Raw genomic sequence first — 25804 nt, forward strand, 5'->3', positions numbered from 1 at the left:
ACAAAAGAAAACAAAGTCTATATACAGTGAGTGCAAATGAGGTAACTTAAGGAAATGAATAGGCCATGGTGGCGAAGTAATTACAATATAGCAATTAAACACTGGAATAGTAGATCGGCAGAAGATGTATTATTAAAGTATCATCAATGTATTGCTCGCCTGAGGTAGTTTTGATGAGGTACTCTATCTACACAGACAGTTTTCATCCATATTTTACGTAGCCATCTATTTACCACCTCAAACTGATGCTGGCACTATGAATGCACTCAACCAACTCTATAAGGCCATAAGAAAACAAGAAAATGCTCATCCAGAGGTGGCGCTCCTAGCGGCCAGGGACTTTAATGCAGGCAAACTTAAATCCATTTTATTACATCATTTCTACCAGCATGTCACATGTGCAGACAGAGGAAAAACAACTCTAGACCACCTTTACTCAACACACAGAGATGGATACAGAGCTCTCCCTTGCCCTCCATTTGGCAAACCTGACCACAATTCTATCCTCCTGATTCCTACTTACAAGCATAAACCAATGCAGTGACTCACTCAATACGGAAGCGGTCAGATGACCCGGATGCAATGCTACAGGACTGTTTTGCTAGCACAGACTGGAATATGTTCTTGGATTCATCCAATGGCATTGAGGAGTATAGCACATCAGTCACTGACTTAATCAATAAGTGCATCGACGACGTCGTCCCACAGTGACCGTACGCACATATCCCAACAAGAAGCCATGTATTACAGGCAACATCCGCACTGAGATAAAGACTAGTGCTGCTGTTTTCAAGGAGCTGGACACAAATCCGGATGCTTATGAGAAATCCCGCTATGCCCTCAGACTAACCATCAAACAGGCAAAGCACCAATACAGAACTAAGTTTGAATCCTACAACACCGGCTCTGACGCTCATCAGATGTGGCAGGGCTTGAAAACTATTACGGACCACAAAAGGAAACCCAGCCGCGAGCTGCCCAGTGATGCGAACCTACCAGACAAGTTAAATGCCTTTTGCGCACGCTTCGAGGCAAGCAACACTCAAGCATGCATGAGAGCACCAGCTGTTCCGGAAGACTGTGTGATCATGCTCTCCGTAGCCAGATTAATTAGGATAGGACAGATTAATTACCAGGACGTGTACTCAGAGCATGTGCCGACCAACTGGCAAGTGACTTCACTGACATTTTCAATCTCTCCCTGACCGAGTCTGTAATACCAACCTGTTTCAAGCAGACTACCATAGTCCCTGTGCCCAAGAAAGTGTAACCTGCCTAAATGACTACCACCCCGCAGCACTCACGTCTGTAGCCATGAAGTGCTTTGATACGCTGGTCATGGCTCACATCAACACCAACCCTAGACCCACTCCAATTTGCATACCGTCCCAACAGATCCACAGATTATGCAATCTCAATCCACAATCATCTCAAAGGAGATAATTGTGGACTACAGGAAAAAGTGGACTGAGCACACCCCCATTCTCATCGACAGGGCTGCAGTGGAGCAGGTTGAGAGCTTCTAGATCCTTGGTGTCCACATCACCAACAAAATATCATGGTCCAAACACACCAAGACTGTCGTGAAGAGGACACAACAACATCCTCAAAGTTCTGCAGCTGCACCATCGAGAGCATCCTGACCGGTTGCATCACCACCTGGTATGGCAACTGCTCGGCATCAGAGGGTAGTGCGTACGGCCCAGTACATCACTGGGGCCAAGCTTCCTGCCATCCAGGACCTATATACTAGGCGGAGTCAGAGGAACGCCCCAAAAAATTGTCAGACTCCAGTCACCCAAGTCATAGACTGTTCTCTCTGCTACGGCACGGCAAGAGGTACCGGAGCGACCAACTTGTACCCCGGCACATTCTACCCCCAAGCCATAAGACTGCTGAACAATTAATCAAATAGCCACCAGACTATTTACATATTGACTCGGTACTGTGTATATAGCCTTGTTATTTTATTGTGTTACTTTTTCGTTTTTTTAGCAAATATTTCTTAAATCTATTTCGTGCATAATGTTTTGTTTTGAGGGGGGGGGGGGGGGGGGTCAAGGTGAGGAGGAGCATTTTTTTGAGGTACTGTTTTCAAAAGAAGATTCAAATTCCCATTGATGAAATGCAATTGTGTTCATTGTCCATGGGTTATTCCTGCCCATAACCCCACCTCCACCATGGGGTACTCCACTCGCCCACACGACGCCACACACGCTGTTTGCCATCTGCCTGGTGCAGTTGAAAACAAATTAATCCGTGAAGAGCACACTTCTCCAGCGTGCCATTGGCCATAGAAGGTGAGCATTTCTCCATTGAAGTTGGTTACAATGCCAAACTGCAGTCAGGTTAAGACCCTGGTGAGGATGACGTGCACGCAGATGAGCTTCCCTGAGGGATTCTGACAGTTTGTACAGAAATTCTTTGGTTGTTCAAACCCACAGTTTCATCAGCTGTCCGGGTGGCTGGTCTCAGATGATCCCGCAGTTGAATAAGCCGGATGTGGTGGTCCTGGCCTGGTGTGGTTACACGTGGTCTGCGGTTGTGAGGCCTTTTGCACGTACCGTCAACTTCTCTAAAATGATGTTGGAGGCGGCTTTTGGTAGAGAAATTAACAAAATTCTCTGGCAACAGCTCTGGTGGACATTCCTCATAACTCCCTCATAACTTGAGACATCTGTGGCATTGTGTAGTGTGACAACTTCACATTTTCTAGTAGCCTTTTATTGTCCCCAGCACATGGTGCACCTGTGTAATGATCATGCTGTTTGATCAGCATCTAGATATTCCACACCTGTCAGATGGATGGATTATCTTGGCAAAGGAGAAATGCTCAGTAACAGGGATGTAAATTAATTTGTGCACAAAAACCTTTTTTGCATATTGAACATTTGTGATCTTTTATTTCAACTAATAAAAAATGGAAACTGCATGTTTCATTTATATTTTTGTTCAGTCTGTATATTTATCTATAACAATACTTTTCCTGTAGAAAATGTGGTATTCTTCCTTGCTTGATTTAAATAATTTATGGTTGTGAAATAAGTTATAGTAGTGGTAGTGACTAAATTAGTAATGTTAGTGACTGGTTATAGTAGCGGTAGTGACTGGTTATAGTAGCGGTAGTGACTGGTTATAGTAGCGGTAGTGACTGGTTATAGTAGCGGTAGTGACTGGTTATAGTAGTGGTAGTGACTGGTTATAGTAGTGGCTGTGACTGGTTATAGTTATAGTAGTGGTAGTGACTGGTTATAGTTATAGTAGTGTTAGTGACTGGTTATAGTAATGGTAGTGACTGGTTATAGTAGCGTTAGTGACTGGTTATAGTAGCGGTAGTGACTGGTTATAGTAGCGGTAGTGACTGGTTATAGTAGCGGTAGTGACTGGTTATAGTAGCGGTAGTGACTGGTTATAGTAGTGGTAGTGACTGGTTATAGTAGTGGTAGTGACTGGTTATAGTAGCGGTAGTGACTGGTTATAGTAGCGGTAGTGACTGGTTATAGTAGCGTTAGTGACTGGTTATAGTAGCGGTAGTGACTGGTTATAGTAGTGGTAGTGACTGGTTATAGTAGTGTTAGTGACTGGTTATAGTAGTGGTAGTGTCTGGTTATAGTAGTGGTAGTGTCTACAGTAGTAATGGTAGTGACTGGTTATAGTAGTGGTAGTGACTACAGTAGTAGTGGTAGTGACTGGTTATAGTAGTGGTAGTGTCTACAGTAGTAATGGTAGTGACTGGTTATAGTAGTGGTAGTGACTGGTTATAGTAGTGGTAGTGTCTACAGTAGTAGTGGTAGTGACTGTTTATAGTTATAGTAGTGGTAGTGACTGGTTATAGTTATAGTAGTGGTAGTGTAGTAGTGGTAGTGACTGGTTATAGTTATAGTAGTGGTAGTAGTGGTAGTGACTGGTTATAGTAGTGGTAGTGACATGGTAGTGACTACAGTAGTAATGGTTGTGACTGGTTATAGTTATAGTAGTGGTAGTGTCTGGTTATAGTAGTGGTAGTGACTGGTTATAGTAATGGTAGTGACTGGTTATAGTAATGGTAGTGACTGGTTATAGTAGTGATAGTGACTGGTTATAGTAGTGGTAGTGACTGGTTATAGTAGTGGTAGTGACTGGTTATAGTAGTGGTAGTGACTGGTTATAGTAGTGGTAGTGACATGGTAGTGACTGGTTATAGTAGTGGGAGTGACTGGTTATAGTAGTGGTAGTGACTGGTTATAGTAGTTGTAGTGACTGGTTATAGTAGTGGTAGTGACTGGTTATAGTTATAGTAGTGGTAGTGTCTACAGTAGTAGTGGTAGTGACTGGTTATAGTTATAGTAGTGGTAGTGTCTACAGTAGTAGTGGTAGTGACTGGTTATAGTAGTGGTAGTGACTGGTTATAGTAGTGGCAGTGACTGGTTATAGTTATAGTAGTGGTAGTGTCTACAGTAGTAGTGGTAGTGACTGGTTATAGTTATAGTAGTGGTAACACTGGTTATAGTAGTGGTAGTGGTAGTGACTGGTTATAGTTATAGTAGTGGTAGTGTCTACAGTAGTAGTTGTAGTGACTGGTTATAGTTATAGTAGTGGTAGTGACTGGTTATAGTAGTGGTAGTGTCTACAGTAGTAGTGGTAGTGGTAGTGACTGGTTATAGTTATAGTAGTGGTAGTGTCTACAGTAGTAGTTGTAGTGACTGGTTATAGTAGTGGTAGTGACTGGTTATAGTAGTGGTAGTGTCTACAGTAGTAGTGGTAGTGACTGTTTATAGTTATAGTAGTGGTAGTGTCTACAGTAGTAGTGGTAGTGACTGGTTATAGTAGTGGTAGTGACTGGTTATAGTAGTGGTAGTGACTGGTTATAGTAGTGGTAGTGACTGGTTATAGTTATAGTAGTGGTAGTGACTGGTTATAGTAGTGGTAGTGTCTACAGTAGTAGTTGTAGTGACTGGTTATAGTTATAGTAGTGGTAGTGACTGGTTATAGTAGTGGTAGTGACTGGTTATAGTAGTGGTAGTGTCTACAGTAGTAGTGGTAGTGACTGGTTATAGTAGTGGTAGTGACTGGTTATAGTTATAGTAGTGGTAGTGACTGGTTATAGTAGTGGTAGTGTCTACAGTAGTAGTTGTAGTGACTGGTTATAGTAGTGGTAGTGACTGGTTATAGTAGTGGTAGTGTCTACAGTAGTAGTGGTAGTGACTGGTTATAGTTATAGTAGTGGTAGTGACTGGTTATAGTAGTGGTAGTGTCTACAGTAGTAGTGGTAGTGTCTACAGTAGTAGTGGTAGTGACTGGTTATAGTTATAGTAGTGGTATTGTCTACAGTAGTAGTGGTAGTGACTGGTTATAGTTATAGTAGTGGTAGTGTCTACAGTAGTAGTGGTAGTGACTGGTTATAGTAGTGGTAGTGACTGGTTATAGTAGTGGTAGTGACTGGTTATAGTAGTGGTAGTGACTGGTTATAGTTATAGTAGTGGTAGTGACTGGTTATAGTAGTGGTAGTGTCTACAGTAGTAGTGGTAGTGACTGGTTATAGTAGTGGTAGTGACTGGTTATAGTAGTGGTAGTGACTGGTTATAGTAGTGGTAGTGACTGGTTATAGTAGTGGTAGTGACTGGTTATAGTAGTGGTAGTGTCTACAGTAGTAGTTGTAGTGACTGGTTATAGTAGTGGTAGTGTCTACAGTAGTAGTTGTAGTGACTGGTTATAGTAGTGGTAGTGACTGGTTATAGTAGTGGTAGTGACTGGTTATAGTAGTGGTAGTGTCTACAGTAGTAGTGGTAGTGACTGGTTATAGTAGTGGTAGTGTCTACAGTAGTAGTGGTAGTGACTGGTTATAGTTATAGTAGTGGTAGTGACTGGTTATAGTAGTGGTAGTGACTGGTTATAGTAGTGGTACTGTCTACAGTAGTAGTTGTAGTGACTGGTTATAGTAGTGGTAGTGACTGGTTATAGTAGTGGTAGTGACTGGTTATAGTAGTGGTAGTGTCTACAGTAGTAGTGGTAGTGACTGGTTATAGTTATAGTAGTGGTAGTGACTGGTTATAGTAGTGGTAGTGTCTACAGTAGTAATGGTAGTGACTGGTTATAGTAGTGGTAGTGACTACAGTAGTAGTGGTAGTGACTGGTTATAGTAGTGGTAGTGTCTAAAGTAGTAATGGTAGTGACTGGTTATAGTAGTGGTAGTGACTGGTTATAGTAGTGGTAGTGACTGGTTATAGTAGTGGTAGTGTCTACAGTAGTAGTGGTAGTGACTGTTTATAGTTATAGTAGTGGTAGTGTCTACAGTAGTAGTGGTAGTGACTGGTTATAGTTATAGTAGTGGTAGTGTCTACAGTAGTAATGGTAGTGACTGGTTATAGTTATAGTAGTGGTAGTGACTGGTTATAGTAGTGGTAGTGTCTACAGTAGTAGTGGTAGTGACTGGTTATAGTAGTGGTAGTGACTGGTTATAGTTATAGTAGTGGTAGTGTCTACAGTAGTAGTGGTAGTGACTGGTTATAGTTATAGTAGTGGTAGTGTCTACAGTAGTAGTGGTAGTGACTGGTTATAGTTATAGTAGTGGTAGTGACTGGTTATAGTAGTGGTAGTGTCTACAGTAGTAGTGGTAGTGACTGGTTATAGTAGTGGTAGTGACTGGTTATAGTAGTGGTACTGTCTACAGTAGTAGTGTTAGTGACTGGTTATAGTAGTGGTAGTGACTGGTTATAGTAGTGGTAGTGACTGGTTATAGTTATAGTAGTGGTAGTGTCTACAGTAGTAGTGGTAGTGACTGGTTATAGTTATAGTAGTGGTAACACTGGTTATGGTAGTGGTAGTGACTGGTTATAGTTATAGTAGTGGTAGTGACTTGTTATAGTTATAGTAGTGATAGTGACTGGTTATAGTAATGGTAGTGGTAGTGTCTACAGTAGTAGTGGTAGTGACTGGTTGTAGTAGTGGTAGTGACTGGTTATAGTTATAGTAGTGGTAGTGTCTACAGTAGTAGTGGTAGTGACTGGTTATAGTTATAGTAGTGGTAGTGTCTACAGTAGTAGTGGTAGTGACTGGTTATAGTAGTGGTAGTGTCTGGTTATAGTAGTGGTAGTGTCTACAGTAGTAGTGGTAGTGACTGTTTATAGTTATAGTAGTGGTAGTGACTGTTTATAGTTATAGTAGTGGTAGTGTCTACAGTAGTAGTTGTAGTGACTGGTTATAGTAGTGGTAGTGACTGTTTATAGTTATAGTAGTGGTAGTGTCTACAGTAGTAGTGGTAGTGACTGGTTATAGTAGTGGTAGTGACTATAGTAGTAGTGGTAGTGACTGGTTATAGTAGTGGTAGTGACTGGTTATAGTAGTGGTAGTGACTGGTTATAGTAGTGGTAGTGTCTACAGTAGTAGTGGTAGTGACTATAGTAGTAGTGGTAGTGACTGGTTATAGTTATAGTAGTGGTAGTGACTGGTTATAGTAGTGGTAGTGACTGGTTATAGTAGTGGTAGTGTCTACAGTAGTAGTGGTAGTGACTGGTTATAGTAGTGGTAGTGACTGGTTATAGTAGTGGTACTGTCTACAGTAGTAGTGTTAGTGACTGGTTATAGTAGTGGTAGTGACTGGTTATAGTAGTGGTAGTGACTGGTTATAGTTATAGTAGTGGTAGTGTCTACAGTAGTAGTGGTAGTGACTGGTTATAGTTATAGTAGTGGTAACACTGGTTATGGTAGTGGTAGTGACTGGTTATAGTTATAGTAGTGGTAGTGACTGGTTATAGTTATAGTAGTGATAGTGACTGGTTATAGTAATGGTAGTGACTGGTTATAGTAATGGTAGTGACTGGTTATAGTAATGGTAGTGACTGGTTATAGTAATGGTAGTGACTGGTTATAGTAGTGGTAGTGACATGGTAGTGACTACAGTAGTAATGGTTGTGACTGGTTATAGTTATAGTAGTGGTAGTGTCTGCAGTAGTAATGGTAGTGACTGGTTATAGTAGTGGTAGTGACTGGTTATAGTAGTGGTAGTGACATGGTAGTGACTACAGTAGTAATGGTATTGACTGGTTATAGTAGTGGTATCACATTTTATTGGTCACATACACATGGTTAGCAGATGTTATTGGTCACATACATATGGTTAGCAGATGTTATTGGTCACATGGTTAGCAGATGTTATTGGTCACATGGTTAGCAGATGTTATTGGTCACATGGTTAGCAGATGTTATTGGACACATGGTTAGCAGATGTTATTGGTCACATGGTTAGCAGATGTTATTGGTCACATACACATGGTTAGCAGATGTTATTGGTCACATGGTTAGCAGATGTTATTGGTCACATACACATGGTTAGCAGATGTTATTGTGAGTGTAGCGAAATGCTTCTAGATCAAATCAAATCAAATTTTATTTGTCACATACACATGGTTAGCAGATGTTAATGCGAGTGTAGCGAAATGCTTGTGCTTCTAGTTCCGACAATGCAGTAATAACCAACAAGTAATCTAACTAACAATTCCAAAACTACTGTCTTGTACACAGTGTAAGGGGATAAAGAATATGTACATAAGGATATATGAATGAGTGATGGTACAGAGCAGCATAGGCAAGATACAGTAGATGGTATCGAGTACAGTATGTACAAATGAGATGAGTATGTAAACAAAGTGGCATAGTTTAAAGTGGCTAGTGATACATGTATTACATAAGGATACAGTCGATGATATAGAGTACAGTATATACGTATGCATATGAGATGAATAATGTAGGGTAAGTAACATTATATAAGGTAGCATTGTTTAAAGTGGCTAGTGATATATTTACATCATTTCCCATCAATTCCCATTATTAAAGTGGCTGGAGTTGAGTCAGTGTCAGTGTGTTGGCAGCAGCCACTCAATGTTAGTGGTGGCTGTTTAACAGTCTGATGGCCTTGAGATAGAAGCTGTTTTTCAGTCTCTCGGTCCCAGCTTTGATGCACCTGTACTGACCTCGCCTTCTGGATGATAGCGGGGTGAACAGGCAGTGGCTCGGGTGGTTGATGTCCTTGATGATCTTTATGGCCTTCCTGTGACATCGGGTGGTGTAGGTGTCCTGGAGGGCAGGTAGTTTGCCCCCGGTGATGCGTTGTGCAGACCTCACCACCCTCTGGAGAGCCTTACGGTTGAGGGCGGAGCAGTTGCCGTACCAGGCGGTGATACAGCCCGCCAGGATGCTCTCGATTGTGCATCTGTAGAAGTTTGTGAGTGCTTTTGGTGACAGCGCAGCAGTATCTAACAGGTAATATCTAACAATACCACAACAAAAGCTAATATCTAACAAAACCCAATAAACACACAATCTAGTAAAGGAAGGGGATGAGAATATATCAAATATATTGATGAGCAGTGACAGGAGGCTAAGATAGATACATACAATAGATAGTAGAATAGATAGATACAATAGAAAATAATAGATATGACAGATAGTAAAGAACAGTTGGTATAGATAGTAAAGAATAGATAGATACAATAGATAGTAGAATAGATGGTCAAGAATAGATAGATACAATAGATAGTAAAGACTAGAAAGATACAATAGATAGTATAGAATAGACAGCATAGAATAGATAGTAAAGAATAGTTCGTATAGAATAGATGGTAAAGAATGGATAGTATAGAATAGATAGTAGAATAGATAGTAAAGAATAGTTGGAATAGATAGTATAGAATAGATAGATACAATAGACAGTATAGAATAGACAGTATAGAATAGACAGTATAGAATAGACAGTATAGAATAGATAGATACAATAGATTGTATAGAATAGATAGATACAATAGTTAGTAAAGAATAGATAGTTAAATAGATAGTAAAGAATAGACAGTATAGAAGATGGTAAAGAATAGATAGATACAATAGATAGTAAAGAATAGAAAGATACAATAGATAGTAGAATAGATGGTAAAGAATAGATAGATACAGTAGATAGTAAAGAATAGATAGATACAATAGATGGTAAAGAATAGATAGATACAATAGATAGTAGAATAGATGGTAAAGAATAGATAGATACAGTAGATAGTAAAGAATAGATAGATACAATAGATGGTAAAGAATAGATAGATACAATAGATAGTAAAGAATAGAAAAATACAATAGATAGTAGAATAGATGATAAAGTATAGATAGATACAATAGATAGTAAAGAATAGTTTGTATAGAGTAGATGGTATAGAATAGACAGTATAGAATAGACGGTATTGAATAGATAGTAAAGATTAGTTGGTATAGAATAGATGGTATAGTATAGATAGTAAAGAATAGATAGTAGAATAGATAGTAAAGAGTAGACAGTATAGAATAGATAGGAAAGAATAGTTGGTATAGAATAGATAGTAGAATAGATAGTAAAGAATAGATAATATAGAATAGATTGTAAAGAATAGATGGATACAATAGATTGTAAAGAATAGTTGGTATAGATTAGATGGTATAGAATAGATAGTAAAGAATAGATAGATACAATAGATAGTAAAGACTAGATAGATACAATAGATACAGAATAGATAGATACAAGATGGTAAAGAATAGATAGATACAATAGATAGTAAAGAATAGAAAGATACAATAGATAGTAAAGAATAGAAAGATACAATAGATAGTAAAGAATAGAAAGATACAATAGATAGTAGAATAGATGGTAAAGAATAGATACTAGAATAGACAGTATAGCATAGATAGATACAATAGATGGTAAAGAATAGAAAGATACAATAGATAGTAAAGAATAGTTGGTATAGAGTAGATGGTATAGGACAGTATAGAATAGACGGTATTGAATAGATAGTAAAGAATAGTTGGTATAGAATAGATGGTATAGCATAGATAGTAAAGAATAGATAGTAGAATAGATAGTAGAATAGATAGTATAGAATAGATAGTAGAATAGATAGTATAGAATAGATAGTAGAATAGATGGTAAAGAATAGATAGATACAATAGATAGTGTAGAATAGACAGTATAGAATAGATAGATGGTATAGAATAGATAGTAAAGAATAGATTGTAGAATAGATAGTCAAGAATAGAGATAGAATAGATGGTATAGAATAGATAGTAAAGAATAGATGGTGTAGTATAGATACAGTGCCTTGCGAGAGTATTCGGCCCCCTTGAACTTTGCGACCTTTTGCCACATTTCAGGCTTCAAACATAAAGATATAAAACTGTATTTTTTGTGAAGAATCAACAACAAGTGGGACACAATCATGAAGTGGAACGACATTTATTGGATATTTCAAACTTTTTTAACAAATCAAAAACTGAAAAATTGGGCGTGCAAAATTATTCATCCCCCTTAAGTTAATACTTTGTAGCGCCACCTTTTGCTGCGATTACAGCTGTAAGTCGCTTGGGGTATGTCTCTCAGTTTTGCACATCGAGAGACTGAATTTTTTTCCCATTCCTCCTTACAAAACAGCTCGAGCTCAGTGAGGTTGGATGGAGAGCATTTGTGAACAGCAGTTTTCAGTTCTTTCCACAGATTCTCGATTGGATTCAGGTCTGGACTTTGACTTGGCCATTCTAACACCTGGATATGTTTATTTTTGAACCATTCCATTGTATATTTTGCTTTATGTTTTGGATCATTGTCTTGTTGGAAGACAAATCTCCGTCCCAGTCTCAGGTCTTTTGCAGACTCCATCAGGTTATCTTCCAGAATGGTCCTGTATTTGGCTCCATCCATCTTCCCATCAATTTTAACCATCTTCCCTGTCCCTGCTGAAGAAAAGCAGGCCCAAACCATGATGCTGCCACCACCATGTTTGACAGTGGGGATGGTGTGTTCAGCTGTGTTGCTTTTACGCCAAACATAACGTTTTGCATTGTTGCCAAAAAGTTCAATTTTGGTTTCATCTGACCAGAGCACCTTCTTCCACATGTTTGGTGTGTCTCCCAGGTGGCTTGTGGCAAACTTTAAACAACACTTTTTATGGATATCTTTAAGAAATGGCTTTCTTCTTGCCACTCTTCCATAAAGGCCAGATTTGTGCAATATACGACTGATTGTTGTCCTATGGACAGAGTCTCCCACCTCAGCTGTAGATCTCTGCAGTTCATCCAGAGTGATCATGGGCCTCTTGGCTGCATCTCTGATCAGTCTTCTCCTTGTATGAGCTGAAAGTTTAGAGGGACGGCCAGGTCTTGGTAGATTTGCAGTGGTCTGATACTCCTTCCATTTCAATATTATCGCTTGCACAGTGCTCCTTGGGATGTTTAAAGCTTGGGAAATCTTTTTGTATCCAAATCCGGCTTTAAACTTCTTCACAACAGTATCTCGGGCCTGCCTGGTGTGTTCCTTGTTCTTCATGATGCTCTCTGTGCTTTTAACGGACCTCTGAGACTATCACAGTGCAGGTGCATTTATACGGAGACTTGATTACACACAGGTGGATTGTATTTATCATCATTAGTCATTTAGGTCAACATTGGATCATTCAGAGATCCTCACTGAACTTCTGGAGAGAGTTTGCTGCACTGAAAGTAAAGGGGCTGAATAATTTTGCACGCCCAATTTTCCAGTTTTTGATTTGTTAAAAATGTTTGAAATATCCAATAAATGTCGTTCCACTTCATGATTGTGTCCCACTTGTTGTTGATTCTTCACAAAAAAAATACAGTTTTATATCTTTATGTTTGAAGCCTGAAATGTGGCAAAAGGTCGCAAAGTTCAAGGGGGCCGAATACTTTCGCAAGGCACTGTAGATACAATAGATAGTAAAGAATAGATAGATACAATAGATAGTAAAGAATAGATGGTATAGAATAGATGGTATAGAATAGATGGTATAGAATAGATGGTATAGAATAGATGGTATAGAATAGATGGTATAGAATAGATGGTATAGAATAGATGGTATAGAATTGATAGTAAAGAATAGATAGTAAAGAATAGACAGTGGAGAATAGATAGATACAATAGATTGTAAAGAATAGATAGATAGTGATGATTGATGGTAAAGAATAGATAGATACGATAGATAGTAAAGAATAGAAAGATACAATAGATAGTGATGGAAGCGGGGTGAACAGGCAGTGGCTCGGGTGGTTGTTGTCCTTGATGATTTTTTTTGCCTTCCTGTGACATCGGGTGGTGTAGGTGTCCTGGAGGGCAGGTAGTTTGCCCCTGGTGATGCGTTGTGCAGACCTCACTACCCTCTGGAGAGCCCTGCTGTTGTGGGCGGTGCAGTTGCCGTTCCAGGCGGTGATACAGCCCGACAGGATGCTCTCGATTGGTCATCTGTAAAAGTTAGTTAGGGTTTTCGGTGACAAGTTACATTTTTTAAGCCTCCTGAGGTTGAAGTGGCGCTGTTGCACCTTCTTCACCACACTGTCTGTGTGGGTGGACCGTTTCAGTTTGTCGGTGATATGTACACAGAGGAACTTAAAACTTTCCAACTTCTCCACTGCTGTCCCGTCGATGTGGATAGGGGGTTGCTCCCTTTGCGGTTTCCTGAAGTCCACGATCATCTATTTTGTTTTGCTGACATTGAGTGAGAGGTTATTTTCCTGACACCACACTCCGAGGGTCTTCACCTCCTCCCTGTAGGCTGTCTCGTCGTTGTTGGTATTCAAGCCTACCACTGTTATGTCGTCTGCAAACTTGATGATTGAGTTGGAGGCGTGCATGGCCACGCAGTCGTGGGTGAACAGGGAGTACAGGAGAGGGCTCAGAACGCACCCTTGTGGGGCCCCAGTGTTGAGGATCAGCGGAGTGGAGATGTTGTTTCCTACCTTCACCACCTGGGGGCGGCCCGTCAGGAAGTCCAGGATCCAGTTGCACAGGGTGGGTTCAAGACCCAGAGACTCAAGCTTAATGATGAGTTTGGAGGGTACTCTGGCGTTGAATGCTGAGCTGTAATCAAAGGACAGCATTCTTACATAGGTATTCCTCTTCTCAAGATGGGATAGGGCAGTGTGATGGCAATTACATTGTCTGTTGACCTATTTGGGGGCTGGCAAACTGAAGTGGGTCTAGGGTGTCAGATAAGTTGAAGGTGGTATGATCCTCAAAGCGAGCAAAGAAGTTGTTTAATTGATCTGGAAGCAAGACATCTGTCCGCGACGGGCCTGGTGTTCTTTTTGTAATCCGTGATTGTCTTTAGACCCTGACTCATACGTCTTGTGTTTGAGCCGTTGAATTGCGACTCCACTTTGTCTCTATACTGACACTTTGCTTGTTTGATTGGTTTATGGAGGGAATAACTACACTATTTGTATTCTGGTTAGGGAAGGTTTTAATAGTCACAGTGGGGTACAACATCTCCTATACACTTCCTTATAAATTTGCTCACAGAGTCAGCGTATATGTCAATGTTGTTCGCTGAGGCTGCCCGGAACATTTCCCAGTCCAAGTGATCGACGCAATCTTCAAGCGTTGAATCCGAGTTCTCTTGGGAGATAATACAGTTGGCATTTGATTGTGAGGAATTCTAGGTCAGGTGGACTTGAGTTCATGTATGTTGTTACAAATACACCATGAGTTGTTAATCATGAAACATACAACCCACCCTTCTTCTTACTGGAGAGATGTTTATTCCTGTCGGCGCGATGCACTGAAAATCCCATTGGCTGTACTGACAGCATGTCCCCAGCTAGCCATGTTTCCATGAAACAAAGTATGTTACAATCCTGAATATCACTTTGGAAAGCATCTATTGCCCTGATCTCGGCGACTTTGTTAACTAGGAACTGGTTATTAGCGAGTAATGTACTCGGGAGCGGTGGGTGGTGTGCGCGCATCCGAACTCTCACTACAAGACCGCCCCGGCATCCTCTCCTCGGAAGGCATTGTTTTGGGTCGGCCTCTGGAATCAGTGTGAATGCCCTGGGAGATGCAGATAAAGGATCCACTTTGGGAAAGTCGTATTCCTGGTAGTAATGCTGGTTGTGCTGGTAAGTTGACGTCTCTCTGATATCCAATAGTTATTCTCGGCTGTACAGTGGTTGCTCCACTAAAAGTTTTGCGATTATGCTGCAGGACTTAGAGGTAATTTGTGGTTTAGTACGGTACCCTGCGTCACCACTTCATTGTTCCAGACCACCACAAGAGGGAGTTAGAGCACTTATTCTGCTTTTGGGTCCTACTGTGTCTCTAACTGACATGAAGGGCAACATAAACCTACAGTAAATATTAGTAACAATGTCTCATCCCGTGTTCAACAACATACTTTTTTTCTCGCTCGTTTTGTGTTAATTGAAAAGAAAATAATTTCCAAAATATTGTTATTTTTTAAACAAAGCGATTATTATTATTAATTTAGAATTGTATAAAAGCCGTTGGATATTCCCACAGATATATTATCAACCCTGTTATTAGCAGGACAATATATATTGGTCATATTGGTCATGGCTACCGAGTGGCACACAATGGGATTGCCTTGCAGTTCTCCAGCTGTACCCACTGAAAGCACGCAAGGTTCAAGGCACAAGGGCCGGGGGCACGGGATGGGCTGCAGAGTCGCGCACAGAAGACTGACCTAGCCCATGGGGATGGAAGGCGGAGGAAAATTAGTGCATAGAAATGTTGTCCCAGTAATATTTATATTCATGTTAGACCATGTTGTCCTATTCAGCACATGGTACCCTTGTTGTGTGTAGAGATCTCAGTGGTCCCTACTGTCTACACTCCCACACACATAAACACACATCTCAGTGGTCCCTACTGTCCACACTCCCACACACATAAACACACGTCTCAGTGGTCCCTACTGTCCACACTCCCACACACATAAACACACATCTCAGTGGTCCCTACTGTCCACACTCCCACACACATAAACACGTCTCAGTAGTCCATACTGTCCACACTCCCACACACATAAACACACATCTCAGTGGTCCCTACTGTCCACACTCCCACACACATAAACACACGTCTCAGTGGTCCCTTCCGTGCAGTGCCTTAGTCACAGCTGAGCCCTCAGAATGGCTGTTCTATTTCAGTTCTGTAACCCAGGTGTTCTGCTCCACCTCTCTCTGGCAGGGCTGGGCTGGGACATACGCTGGGCTTTATATAGACTGGAATCCCAAATGGTAACGTATTACCTTTAAAGCCCACTACTTTTGACCAGGGCCCATAGGGAACAGGGACAGGACAGAACAGAACCAGAACAGGGACCGGACCAGAAGAGGGACAGAACCAGGGACAGGACCAGAAGAGGGACAGGACCAGAAGAGGGACAGGACCTGGGACAGGACCTGAAGATGGACAGAACCTGAAGAGGGACAGGACCTGGGACAGGACCTGAAGATGGACAGGACCTGAAGAGGGACAGAACCAGGGACAGGACCTGGACAGGACAGGACCTGAACAGAAGAGGGACAGAACCAGGGACAGGACCTGAACAGGGACGGGACCTGAACAGGGACGGGACCAGAACAGGGACGGGACCAGGGACAGGACCTGAACAGGGACAGGACCTGAACAGGGACAAACACTGTTTTAAATAGACTGATTTATTTAGAGCTGTAATGTTTAAAACACCACTCTGTTCAGTGCTTACCTGTGTGTGTGTGTGTGTGTGTGTGTGGTGTGTGTGAGAGACGAGAGGGGTGCATTTTTACTGGCTGTAAATACCAGTTGGATGCATTCACATGCTTTGAACTCATTGAGAAATGCTGATTGGCTAATGGTCAACCAGCTTTGTCAGCTATTAACTACAAGTACAGATTTCATGCTTGTAAATAAAATATAGTATTCAAAAACCATATTAATAGATAGTTATAAAAAAAAACAAATGTGTTGCATTTAAAAAATGAAAAATGAAAATGCTTTTATCGAGGTAATTTCCTTAGTAGACGAAATTAGTGGTCAGCATGTGCGAGAAGTTAAAGTTTAGGAATAAAGTAAGAGTTTCCAACTAAATACCAGCTTCCCACTTGGTTATGAACACAGCATACTCATCTACTGTAATTGCTGCCTCAATTATGTGCAAAACAACCCACAAATAGCAAATAAATAATCTGTCTGCCTGTTGTATTTAGTATTTTTATACAAGGGGTGTGCATTATTTAGGAATCTCATCTACAGCTTTGTGTAGCAATAGGTTCAAATTTTATACAATTCTATCGGCTATGTAAACTACATTTAGGAAGTCCGATTTGATAACAGTAGAAGGAACATCAACCCTCAGTTAGAGGAGCATAGCTTTGTCTTGGTTCAGGAGAGGAGAGGCTGCCTGCTAGTGATGTGCATTTCATGAACGATTCGTTATTTTTTAACAATTTTTATTGACTCAACATTCATGAGTCGTTTTATTAGAGTGACTCGTTCATTTTGAGTTCGTTTGACCTGCTAGTGCTGTACGGAGTGGCCACAATGAGTCCTACAGCAGGATAAACACACGGCTCAGCGGTTCCAGAGACTTGTTCTGACTTTGTGTCATATGCACGCAGGAAAATAGATCATCACTGCTGGTCACTGCTGGTCACTACTAATCACTAGTGGTCTCTAGTGGTCACTACTGGTCACTACTAATCACTAGTGGTCACTGCTGGTCACTAGTTGTCTTTCTGTCATATGCACGCAGGAAAATAGATCATGAAAAAAAGACAAGTTTAGAGCTAATAATTGAACGCATGGTGCAAGAATGGATGCATTTAATTGATTATTGAATGGTTTGGACGGACACATAGGCTACACACAGCCTTTTCTCCTCAAACTTGAACTCGAGAACAAATCGTTTGGTGGGCTGCGGTCGCGAACGACGTGCGTATCACCCCCGCCGCAGTCAAACAATGTATTCCGTCAAGAGTCGTTCAGTCTAGTCCGGATGCGGCCACAACTAGATGTAGTTTCAAATGTATCAACAAATAACCTTACTGGCACAGCCTAGAGACCAACAAAATGTACATTGTTTAAAGCACACGTTTTCAAGTCTCAGTAACAAATGCCAGCTCCAATAACCCGCCTATGGTGAACGTCATGTGAAGGAGAGGCTTGTAGAATTAAGACCATTTCCAGTTTTTAGTTCACCGGTTGGGGGTCCTGCGTGCTCAGGGCTTAAATGACGCAGATCAACGAAATTTGTCGAAAAAAATTTGTTATTTTGGCTGAACGATTCGAAAAGATCCGAGTCAGTAAAAAGAGACAAACTTCCCATCACCTGCCTGCTGAATCTCTGGCTGCAGCATTTTAAGGCGTGAACCTTTTGAGTCGTAGGTGGGAATTTCCTATCTACGTAGAAACGCACATTCCCTCCTTGCGGTGACGCTGTTGTTCTGAAGTGAAAAGGTTCTTGCTATCCGGGATCCTTGGGATCTTGCAAAAGCAAGAGCTCTCCAGCACCAGGGTACATTTATTTAACTAGGCAAGCCAGTTAAGAACAAATTCTTATTTACAATGACGGCCTACACCAGACCAGTGGTGGAAAAGTTTGTCATAGTTGAGTAAAAGTAAAGATGCCTTTAATAGAAAAGGACTCAAGTAAAAGTCACCCAGTAAAATAGTACTTGAGTAAAAGTCTTAAAGTATTTGGTTTTGAATATACTTAAGTATCAACAGTAAATGTAATTGCTAAAATGTACTTAAGTATCAAAAGTAAAAGTGTAAATAATTTAAAGTTCTTTATATTAAGCAAATCAGAAGATATGATTTTCTTTGTTTTTTTTTTTAATGTATGGATAGCCAGGGGCACACTCCAACACTTTGACATCATTTACAAACGAAGGATTTGTGTTGAATGAATCTGCCAGATTAGGTAGTAGGGATGACTCTTGATAAATGCGTGAATTGGACAGTTTTTATTTTCTGCTCAGCATTCAAAACGTAATGAGTACTTTTGGGTGTCAGGAAAACATTATGGAGCTAAACGTACATTATTTTCTTTAGAAATGTAAAGTAAAAGTAAAAGTCAAAAATATATAAATAGTAAAGTACAGACAAGTCATTTTTTTTAAAGTAGTACTTTAAAGTATTTTTGCCTAAGCACTTTACTCCACTACATCGGACAGCACAGCGTCAGTAGCCAGACAGAATAGTTAGAGGAGAGACCGAGCAGGACACTCCTCATTCTGCTACAGACACTAACTGAGCTCAGTCCTTCATCTACCTGGACACATATCATCGTCATCATACAGATTTATCATTTTACTTTCCAGTCGCGCTCAAACTATCCTTACTGTTTTATCTTGCACTTGGGAAATATTTATTGAAGGGAAAAGAACGCTCTAAAACTGGACAAATATTCTGCCTTACATTCTAACCCGATGTGGAGGCGCTCTCGGTTCAGTCACAGAAGAGGGTTTCTAGACTCCAGATGGTAACTAGGAAGTGTAGATCCTGGAGCGGTTCTGCACGCCGACTCAGACATCTTTGACCTTTGCTGCTGCTAGTAGAGACTGTCTGTCAGAGACTGTGACTGGAGGACCGGGGGGGAACAGATAACAACATCATGGTTCAGAACGTGATTCTAGTGTTTTTCCGCAGGCGGCTGAGCCAGAGACCCGCGGTAGAGGAGCTGGAGAGTCGGAACATCCTCAAACGTGAGTATTGGATCATGATACATAGTTTATAATCGATTAAAACGAGAGGATATAACAAATATGATCCTTTATAAGGGATCATAGTTTATTATCAGTTTTAATAAGTGAAACTGTCCCACTGTCTGTATCGACTCTCCAGATGAGCCGGGTGGGCTTCATCGCAACATGACTAAATGTCTAAATTACTTCAGTGTTGAATGTATTGCCATGGTGATGAATACATGTTGCATGGAACTACGACACTACAGTTTATACTCCATTTGTTTCTTTTAAAAAAATGAAACAATTTAAAACAACTTTGTTAGGGCCTCCCGATAAGGCACTGCTTCGCAGTGCTTGAGGCATCTCTAAAGACCCGGGTTCGATCCCGGCCTGTGTTGCAGCCGGCCGCGACCGCGAAGCGGGGTACAATTGGCCGAGCGTCTTTCGGGTTAGGGGAATCAGTTGTCAGATCAATGTCAGGGTCCAGTTGTCAGATCAATGTCAGGGTCCAGTTGTCAGATCAATGTCAGGGTCCAGTCACAGATCAATGTCAGGGTCCAGTTGTCAGATCAATGTCAGGGTCCAGTTGTCAGATCAATGTCAGGGTCCAGTTGTCAGATCAATGTCAGGGATCAGACAGTGTGGATGATCATAACTACATCACCATGACAACAAGATGGAATGCACGGGTCAATGTAGACAATCCTACTCCCCTCTCTCCTCCCTCCATCTCTCTCCTTCTCTTCTCCATCTCTCTTTTCCATCGCTCTCCTCCATCTCTACAGCTCTCTCCTCCCTCCATCGCTCCTCCATCTGTATCCTCCATCTCTTCTCCAACTGTCTCCTCCATCACTTCTCCATCTGTCTCCTCCATCTGTCTCCTCCATCTTCCTCCTCCCATCTCCTCCATCTGTCTCCATCTTCCTCCTCCCTCCATCTATCTCCTCCATCGTCCTCCATATCTTCTTCATCTATCTCCTCCCCCCATCTATCTCATCCATCTCTCTCCTCCCTCCATTTCTCAATCTCTCTCCTCCCTCCATTTCTCCATCTCTCTCCTCCATATCTCCATCTCTCCATCTCTGTCCTCTCTCCATCTCTCTCCTCCCTCCATCTCTCTTCTCCATTTCTCTCCCTCCATCTCTGTCCTCCCTTCATCTCTCTTCCCCACCTCTCTCCTCCTGTACTGTGTTTCTGACCTGTTGTTCTTCCTGTTTCATCTCCAGAGAGGAATGACCAGTCAGAGCAGGAGGAGAGGAGGGAGATCAAACAGAGACTCAACAGGAAGTTGAACCAGCGTCCTACAGTAGATGAGTTAAGGGACAGGAAGATACTGATTCGTTTCAGTGACTATGTTGAGGTGGCCAAGGCTCAGGACTACGACCGCAGGGCAGATAAACCCTGGACCAGGCTGTCTGCTTCAGACAAGGTCAGCTCAACTCGCACAGACACACAAACAGCTGAGCTCCTGTTTTTACCTCTACCACCTATTGTTGTTGACATGGTTGTTGTTGATGTGTTCCCCAGGCAGCAATAAGGAAGGAGCTGAATGAGTTCAAGAGTAACGAGATGGAGGTTCACAATTCCAGCAAGCACCTGACGAGGTATGTGAGGGTGGTTTTGTGTGTGTGTGTGTGCTTTTGGTTTTATTATCCTAGACTGTTCAGGGTCTGGCCTGCTCCCCTCCTCTACAGAGGGAGTTAGTCTGAGCTCTCCACTCCCCTCCCCTGCTGTCGCTATATTAATAGATCACCTTCAGTCCGTTCAGTTGTTAATAGATCACCTTCAGTCCGTTCAGTTATTAATAGATCACCTTCAGTCCGTTCAGTTATTAATAGATCACCTTCAGTCCGTTCAGTTGTTAATAGATCACCTTCAGTCCGTTCAGTTATTAATAGATCACCTTCAGTCCGTTCAGTTGTTAATAGATCACCTTCAGTCCGTTCAGTTGTTAATAGATCACCTTCAGTCCGTTCAGTTATTAATAGATCACCTTCAGTCCGTTCAGTTGTTAATAGATCACATTCAGTCCGTTCAGTTATTAATAGATCACCTTCAGTCCGTTCAGTTGTTAATAGATCACCTTCAGTCCGTTCAGTTATTAATAGATCAACTTCAGTCCGTTCAGATATTAATAGATCACCTTCAGTCCGTTCAGTTGTTAATAGATCACCTTCAGTCCGTTCAGTTGTTAATAGATCACCTTCAGTCCGTTCAGTTATTAATAGATCACCTTCAGTCCGTTCAGATATTAATAGAACACCTTCAGTCCGTTCAGTTGTTAATAGATCACCTTCAGTCCGTTCAGATATTAATAGATAACCTTCAGTCCGTTCAGTTGTTAATAGATCACCTTCAGTCCGTTCAGTTGTTAATAGATCACCTTCAGTCCGTTCAGTTGTTAATAGATCACCTTCAGTCCGTTCAGTTGTTAATAGATCACCTTCAGTCCGTTCAGTTGTTAATAGATCACCTTCAGTCCGTTCAGTTATTGATAGATCACCTTCAGTCCGTTCAGTTATTAATAGATCACCTTCAGTCCGTTTAGTTATTAATAGATCACCTTCAGGCCGTTCAGTTATTAATAGATCACCTTCAGTCCGTTCAGTTGTTAATAGATCACCTTCAGTCCGTTCAGTTGTTAATAGATCACCTTCAGTCCGTTCAGTTGTTAATAGATCACCTTCAGTCCGTTCAGTTGTTAATAGATCACCTTCAGTCCGTTCAGTTATTAATAGATCACCTTCAGTCCGTTCAGTTATTAATAGATCACCTTCAGTCCGTTCAGTTGTTAATAGATCACCTTCAGTCCGTTCAGTTATTAATAGATCGCCTTCAGTCCGTTCAGTTATTAATAGATCGCCTTCAGTCCGTTCAGTTATTAATAGATCACCTTCAGTCCGTTTAGTTATTAATAGATCACCTTCAGGCCGTTCAGTTGTTAATAGATCACCTTCAGTCCGTTCAGTTGTTAATAGATCACCTTCAGTCCGTTCAGTTGTTAATAGATCACCTTCAGTCCGTTCAGTTGTTAATAGATCACCTTCAGTCCGTTCAGTTATTAATAGATCACCTTCAGTCCGTTCAGTTGTTAATAGATCACCTTCAGTCCGTTCAGTTGTTAATAGATCACCTTCAGTCCGTTCAGTTATTAATAGATCGCCTTCAGTCCGTTCAGTTATTAATAGATCGCCTTCAGTCCGTTCAGTTATTAATAGATCACCTTCCGTCCGTTCAGTTATTAATAGATCACCTTCAGTCCGTTCAGTTATTAATAGGTGTCTGATTGATGTATTTCTGGGAATGGATCAGCTCATCTAACACTGACTGCCCTCTCTTCTCCTCTTCTCTCTCTCTTTCCTCTTTCTCTTTCCTCTCTCCTCTCTCCTGTTTCTAGGTTCCATCGGCCGTAGTGTAGTGGTGGTTTCTTCTGCAGAAGCTGGGTGGTCCAATTATCAGTGAAGACCATATGACCGTGTTCCCAGGCTCCTACCCACGGCCCCAGACTGTCCTGTCTTGATATGTGGGCTAGTTCCCGGATGTTCAACCTACAGATATCTGTCTGTCTTTGTGCCAACTTGGAGGATGTCTGTCTCTGTGTGTCACCATGGAGGCTATGTCTCTAGAGCTGGCGCCCAGGAAAGATCACAGGAGACATCAGACTGATATTCTCTTAAAGGAGCTATCAAAATGTCTCTGGCCGCTTTCTCCTAGACGTCAACCAATGAGAAAAAGAATGAAAAAGATGACAGCACTTGTTAGTTCACGAGTTGTTTCTCTCGATTCACTCCATACCAGCAGTCTAAAATAATCAGAAAACTATTGCCATGCAACAAATGTTTCTCAGAATTTCTCTTGGTGTGGTGAAGGTTAAAAAGAAACCTACGAAGAAGGCTAAAGGATGAAAGAGTACATCCCTGAGACTGCTGCTGTGGAATAAACTGAAATAAATAACGTTGACTGTGAGTGCTTGGGGTCTGGTTTCATATTGGATCCTTGGATCAGCCACAGGAGGAACTACGAGGAGCCTCCAACCTGGAGGAACCAGCCTGATCGCTGCAGTCACCATTCTATTTCACTTCACGCACCAATCTCACATTCCTCCTCAGTTTGAGCCTATGTCTGTGACGAGAGGCAGTATTCAAAACGTACTTATCAGCGATTGCATCACCTTCAACCAATCACTGTTTCTGAGAGGAATCTGATTGGATCAGTCATTTTCCGATGTATTCCAAACACCTATTGGATAAAGACTAGACGGATAAGTGCAGTGAGACAGAATGGTGAAGGCAGCGATCAGGCTGGTTCCTCCTCCAACTTGCTCAGAGGAAACAGCACATCTCCTTCAGAGGACCATCTGAACATTTTCCTCAACACCTTGTTTCTCCATGTTAGAGGACGGAGGAGACACATTGGAATGTGTCCCAAATGGCACCTTATTCCTTATTTTATAACAGACTCTTTGAAAGCTGAAAGAACGATGGCAGACAAAGGATGTGGTGCATGTGACCAACGAACCCTTTCCCCTCTTCAGAAACGCTAGTTAAAGGCTGCAAAATTCCAGAAAATTCCAGTTGGAGGGTTTCAGGATTTTGTGCTTAATTTATTCTCTCCTGATTCCAGGATTCTCTAACCAGGATTTCTGGAAAACCTGGGGATTTTGGGAAAGTGACAGGATTTTGCGACCCTAAACGCTAGTCTCCCCTCCAGCACCCAGGCATCTCTCTCTATGGGCTGACAGTGTTATTAATGTTGTTGGTAACCATGTCTGTCTAAAGCAGGGGTATCAAGCTCATTCCACGGTGGGCCGAGTGTCTGCAGGTTTTTGTTTTTTCCTTTCAATTAAGACCTAAATAGTGACCTTAATTCATCAATCAAGTACAAGGGTGGAGAGAGAACCTTCAGAGACACAGCCACCCGTGAAGTGAGTTTAACACGTGGTCTAAAGCACCTTTGTAAGCACTATTTATCGTCTGCACAATACAAGTTGACTTTTTAAGAACTGCTGTTGTTGTAGTGTCTTTAATAAGGTGGTTGGTTGGAGGGGTCTTTAATAAGGTGGTTGGTTGGAGGGGTCTTTAATAAGGTGGTTGGTTGGAGGGGGTCTTTAATAAGGTGGTTGGTTGGAGGGGGTTTTTAATAAGGTGGTTGGTTGGAGGGGTTTTTAATAAGGTGGTTGGTTGGAGGGGTTTTTAATAAGGTGGTTGGTTGGAGGGTCTTTAAAAAGGTGGTTGGTTGGTTGGTTGGTTGGAGGGTCTTTAATAAGGTGGTTGGTTGGAGGAGTCTTTAATAAGGTGGTTGGTTGGAGGGTCTTTAATAAGGTGGTTGGTTGGAGGGGGTCTTTAATAAGGTGGTTGGTTGGAGGGTCTTTAATAAGGTGGTTGGTTGGAGGGGTGTTTAATAAGATGGTTGGTTGTAGTGGGTGTTTAATAAGGTGGTTGGTTGTAGTAGGTGTTTAATAAGGTGGTTGGTTGGAGGGTCTTTAATAAGGTGTTTGGTTGGAGGGGTCTTTAATAAGGTGGTTGGTTGGAGGGTCTTTAATAAGGTGGTTGGTTGGAGGGGTGTTTAATAAGATGGTTGGTTGTAGTGGGTGTTTAATAAGGTGGTTGGTTGTAGTGGGTGTTTAATAAGGTGGATGTTGTAGTGGGTGTTTAATAAGGTGGTTGGTTGGAGGGTCTTTAATAAGGTGGTTGGTTGGAGGGGTCTTTAATAAGGTGGTTGGTTGGAAGGGTCTTTAATAAGGTGGTTGGTTGTAGTGGGTCTTTAATAAGGTGGGTGGATCTCAGTGGTTTATTGGAGGATTAATGCTGTTCTCTGTAAATATAGGGAACGTTACTTTATTTACCGCGAACGCCGATCAGTGTTTACCCATCTATCTTTTTACCACTACATCAATGGCTGGGCTGTTGAATAGTACCTGTAGTGGTGATGGTTCTTCGACGGAAATTGAGAGTTATAACTTTATTATATAATTCTCTTTCTGAAAGCCTGTCACTACGCATGACGTCTCCAAACCATGGCTGGACTGGACACCAAAACAATCATATATTCAGAACTGTCTGAATTTATCAAACACGTAGTTTCTATGTTTCATTCCTCTCAATTCATTCCATTTCGGTCATTATTATGAGCCGTCCTCCCCTCACCTGCCTCCACTAGTCTTCAGCACCTTATAGCAGGTTAAGTGCAGTGTTACTGTTTTTCACGGCGTATATTACTAGACAGTTTGACTGCTGACTGAAGATCTTAGCTAGCTACCTACTGTTCACCTTGGTTGTTGTTTGTCTCTGCACTGGTTGGCTGAGAAGTAGCTTGTAGACAATACACTGTGTATGTA

The 25804-nt window shown here is 41.5% G+C and overlaps 1 protein-coding gene across 1 annotated transcript in view; it reads left to right on the plus strand.

The window, feature by feature from the left end:
* The window catches only part of LOC110494855 (phosphatase and actin regulator 3-like), an 82796-nt gene extending 58327 nt beyond the window's left edge, over positions 1-24469 (plus strand). The window contains exons 9-12 of the mRNA XM_036950992.1: positions 19430-19485; positions 20694-20896; positions 20995-21071; positions 22865-24469. Of these exons, the coding sequence (XP_036806887.1) occupies positions 19430-19485; positions 20694-20896; positions 20995-21071; positions 22865-22880 (352 nt within the window). The 3' untranslated portion in view covers positions 22881-24469. The remainder of the gene's footprint in view (positions 1-19429; positions 19486-20693; positions 20897-20994; positions 21072-22864) is intronic.
* Positions 24470-25804: the final 1335 nt, after the last annotated feature.

The sequence above is a fragment of the Oncorhynchus mykiss genome, chromosome 17 (genome assembly GCF_013265735.2).
Source record: "Oncorhynchus mykiss isolate Arlee chromosome 17, USDA_OmykA_1.1, whole genome shotgun sequence".
Classification (NCBI taxonomy): domain Eukaryota; kingdom Metazoa; phylum Chordata; class Actinopteri; order Salmoniformes; family Salmonidae; genus Oncorhynchus; species Oncorhynchus mykiss.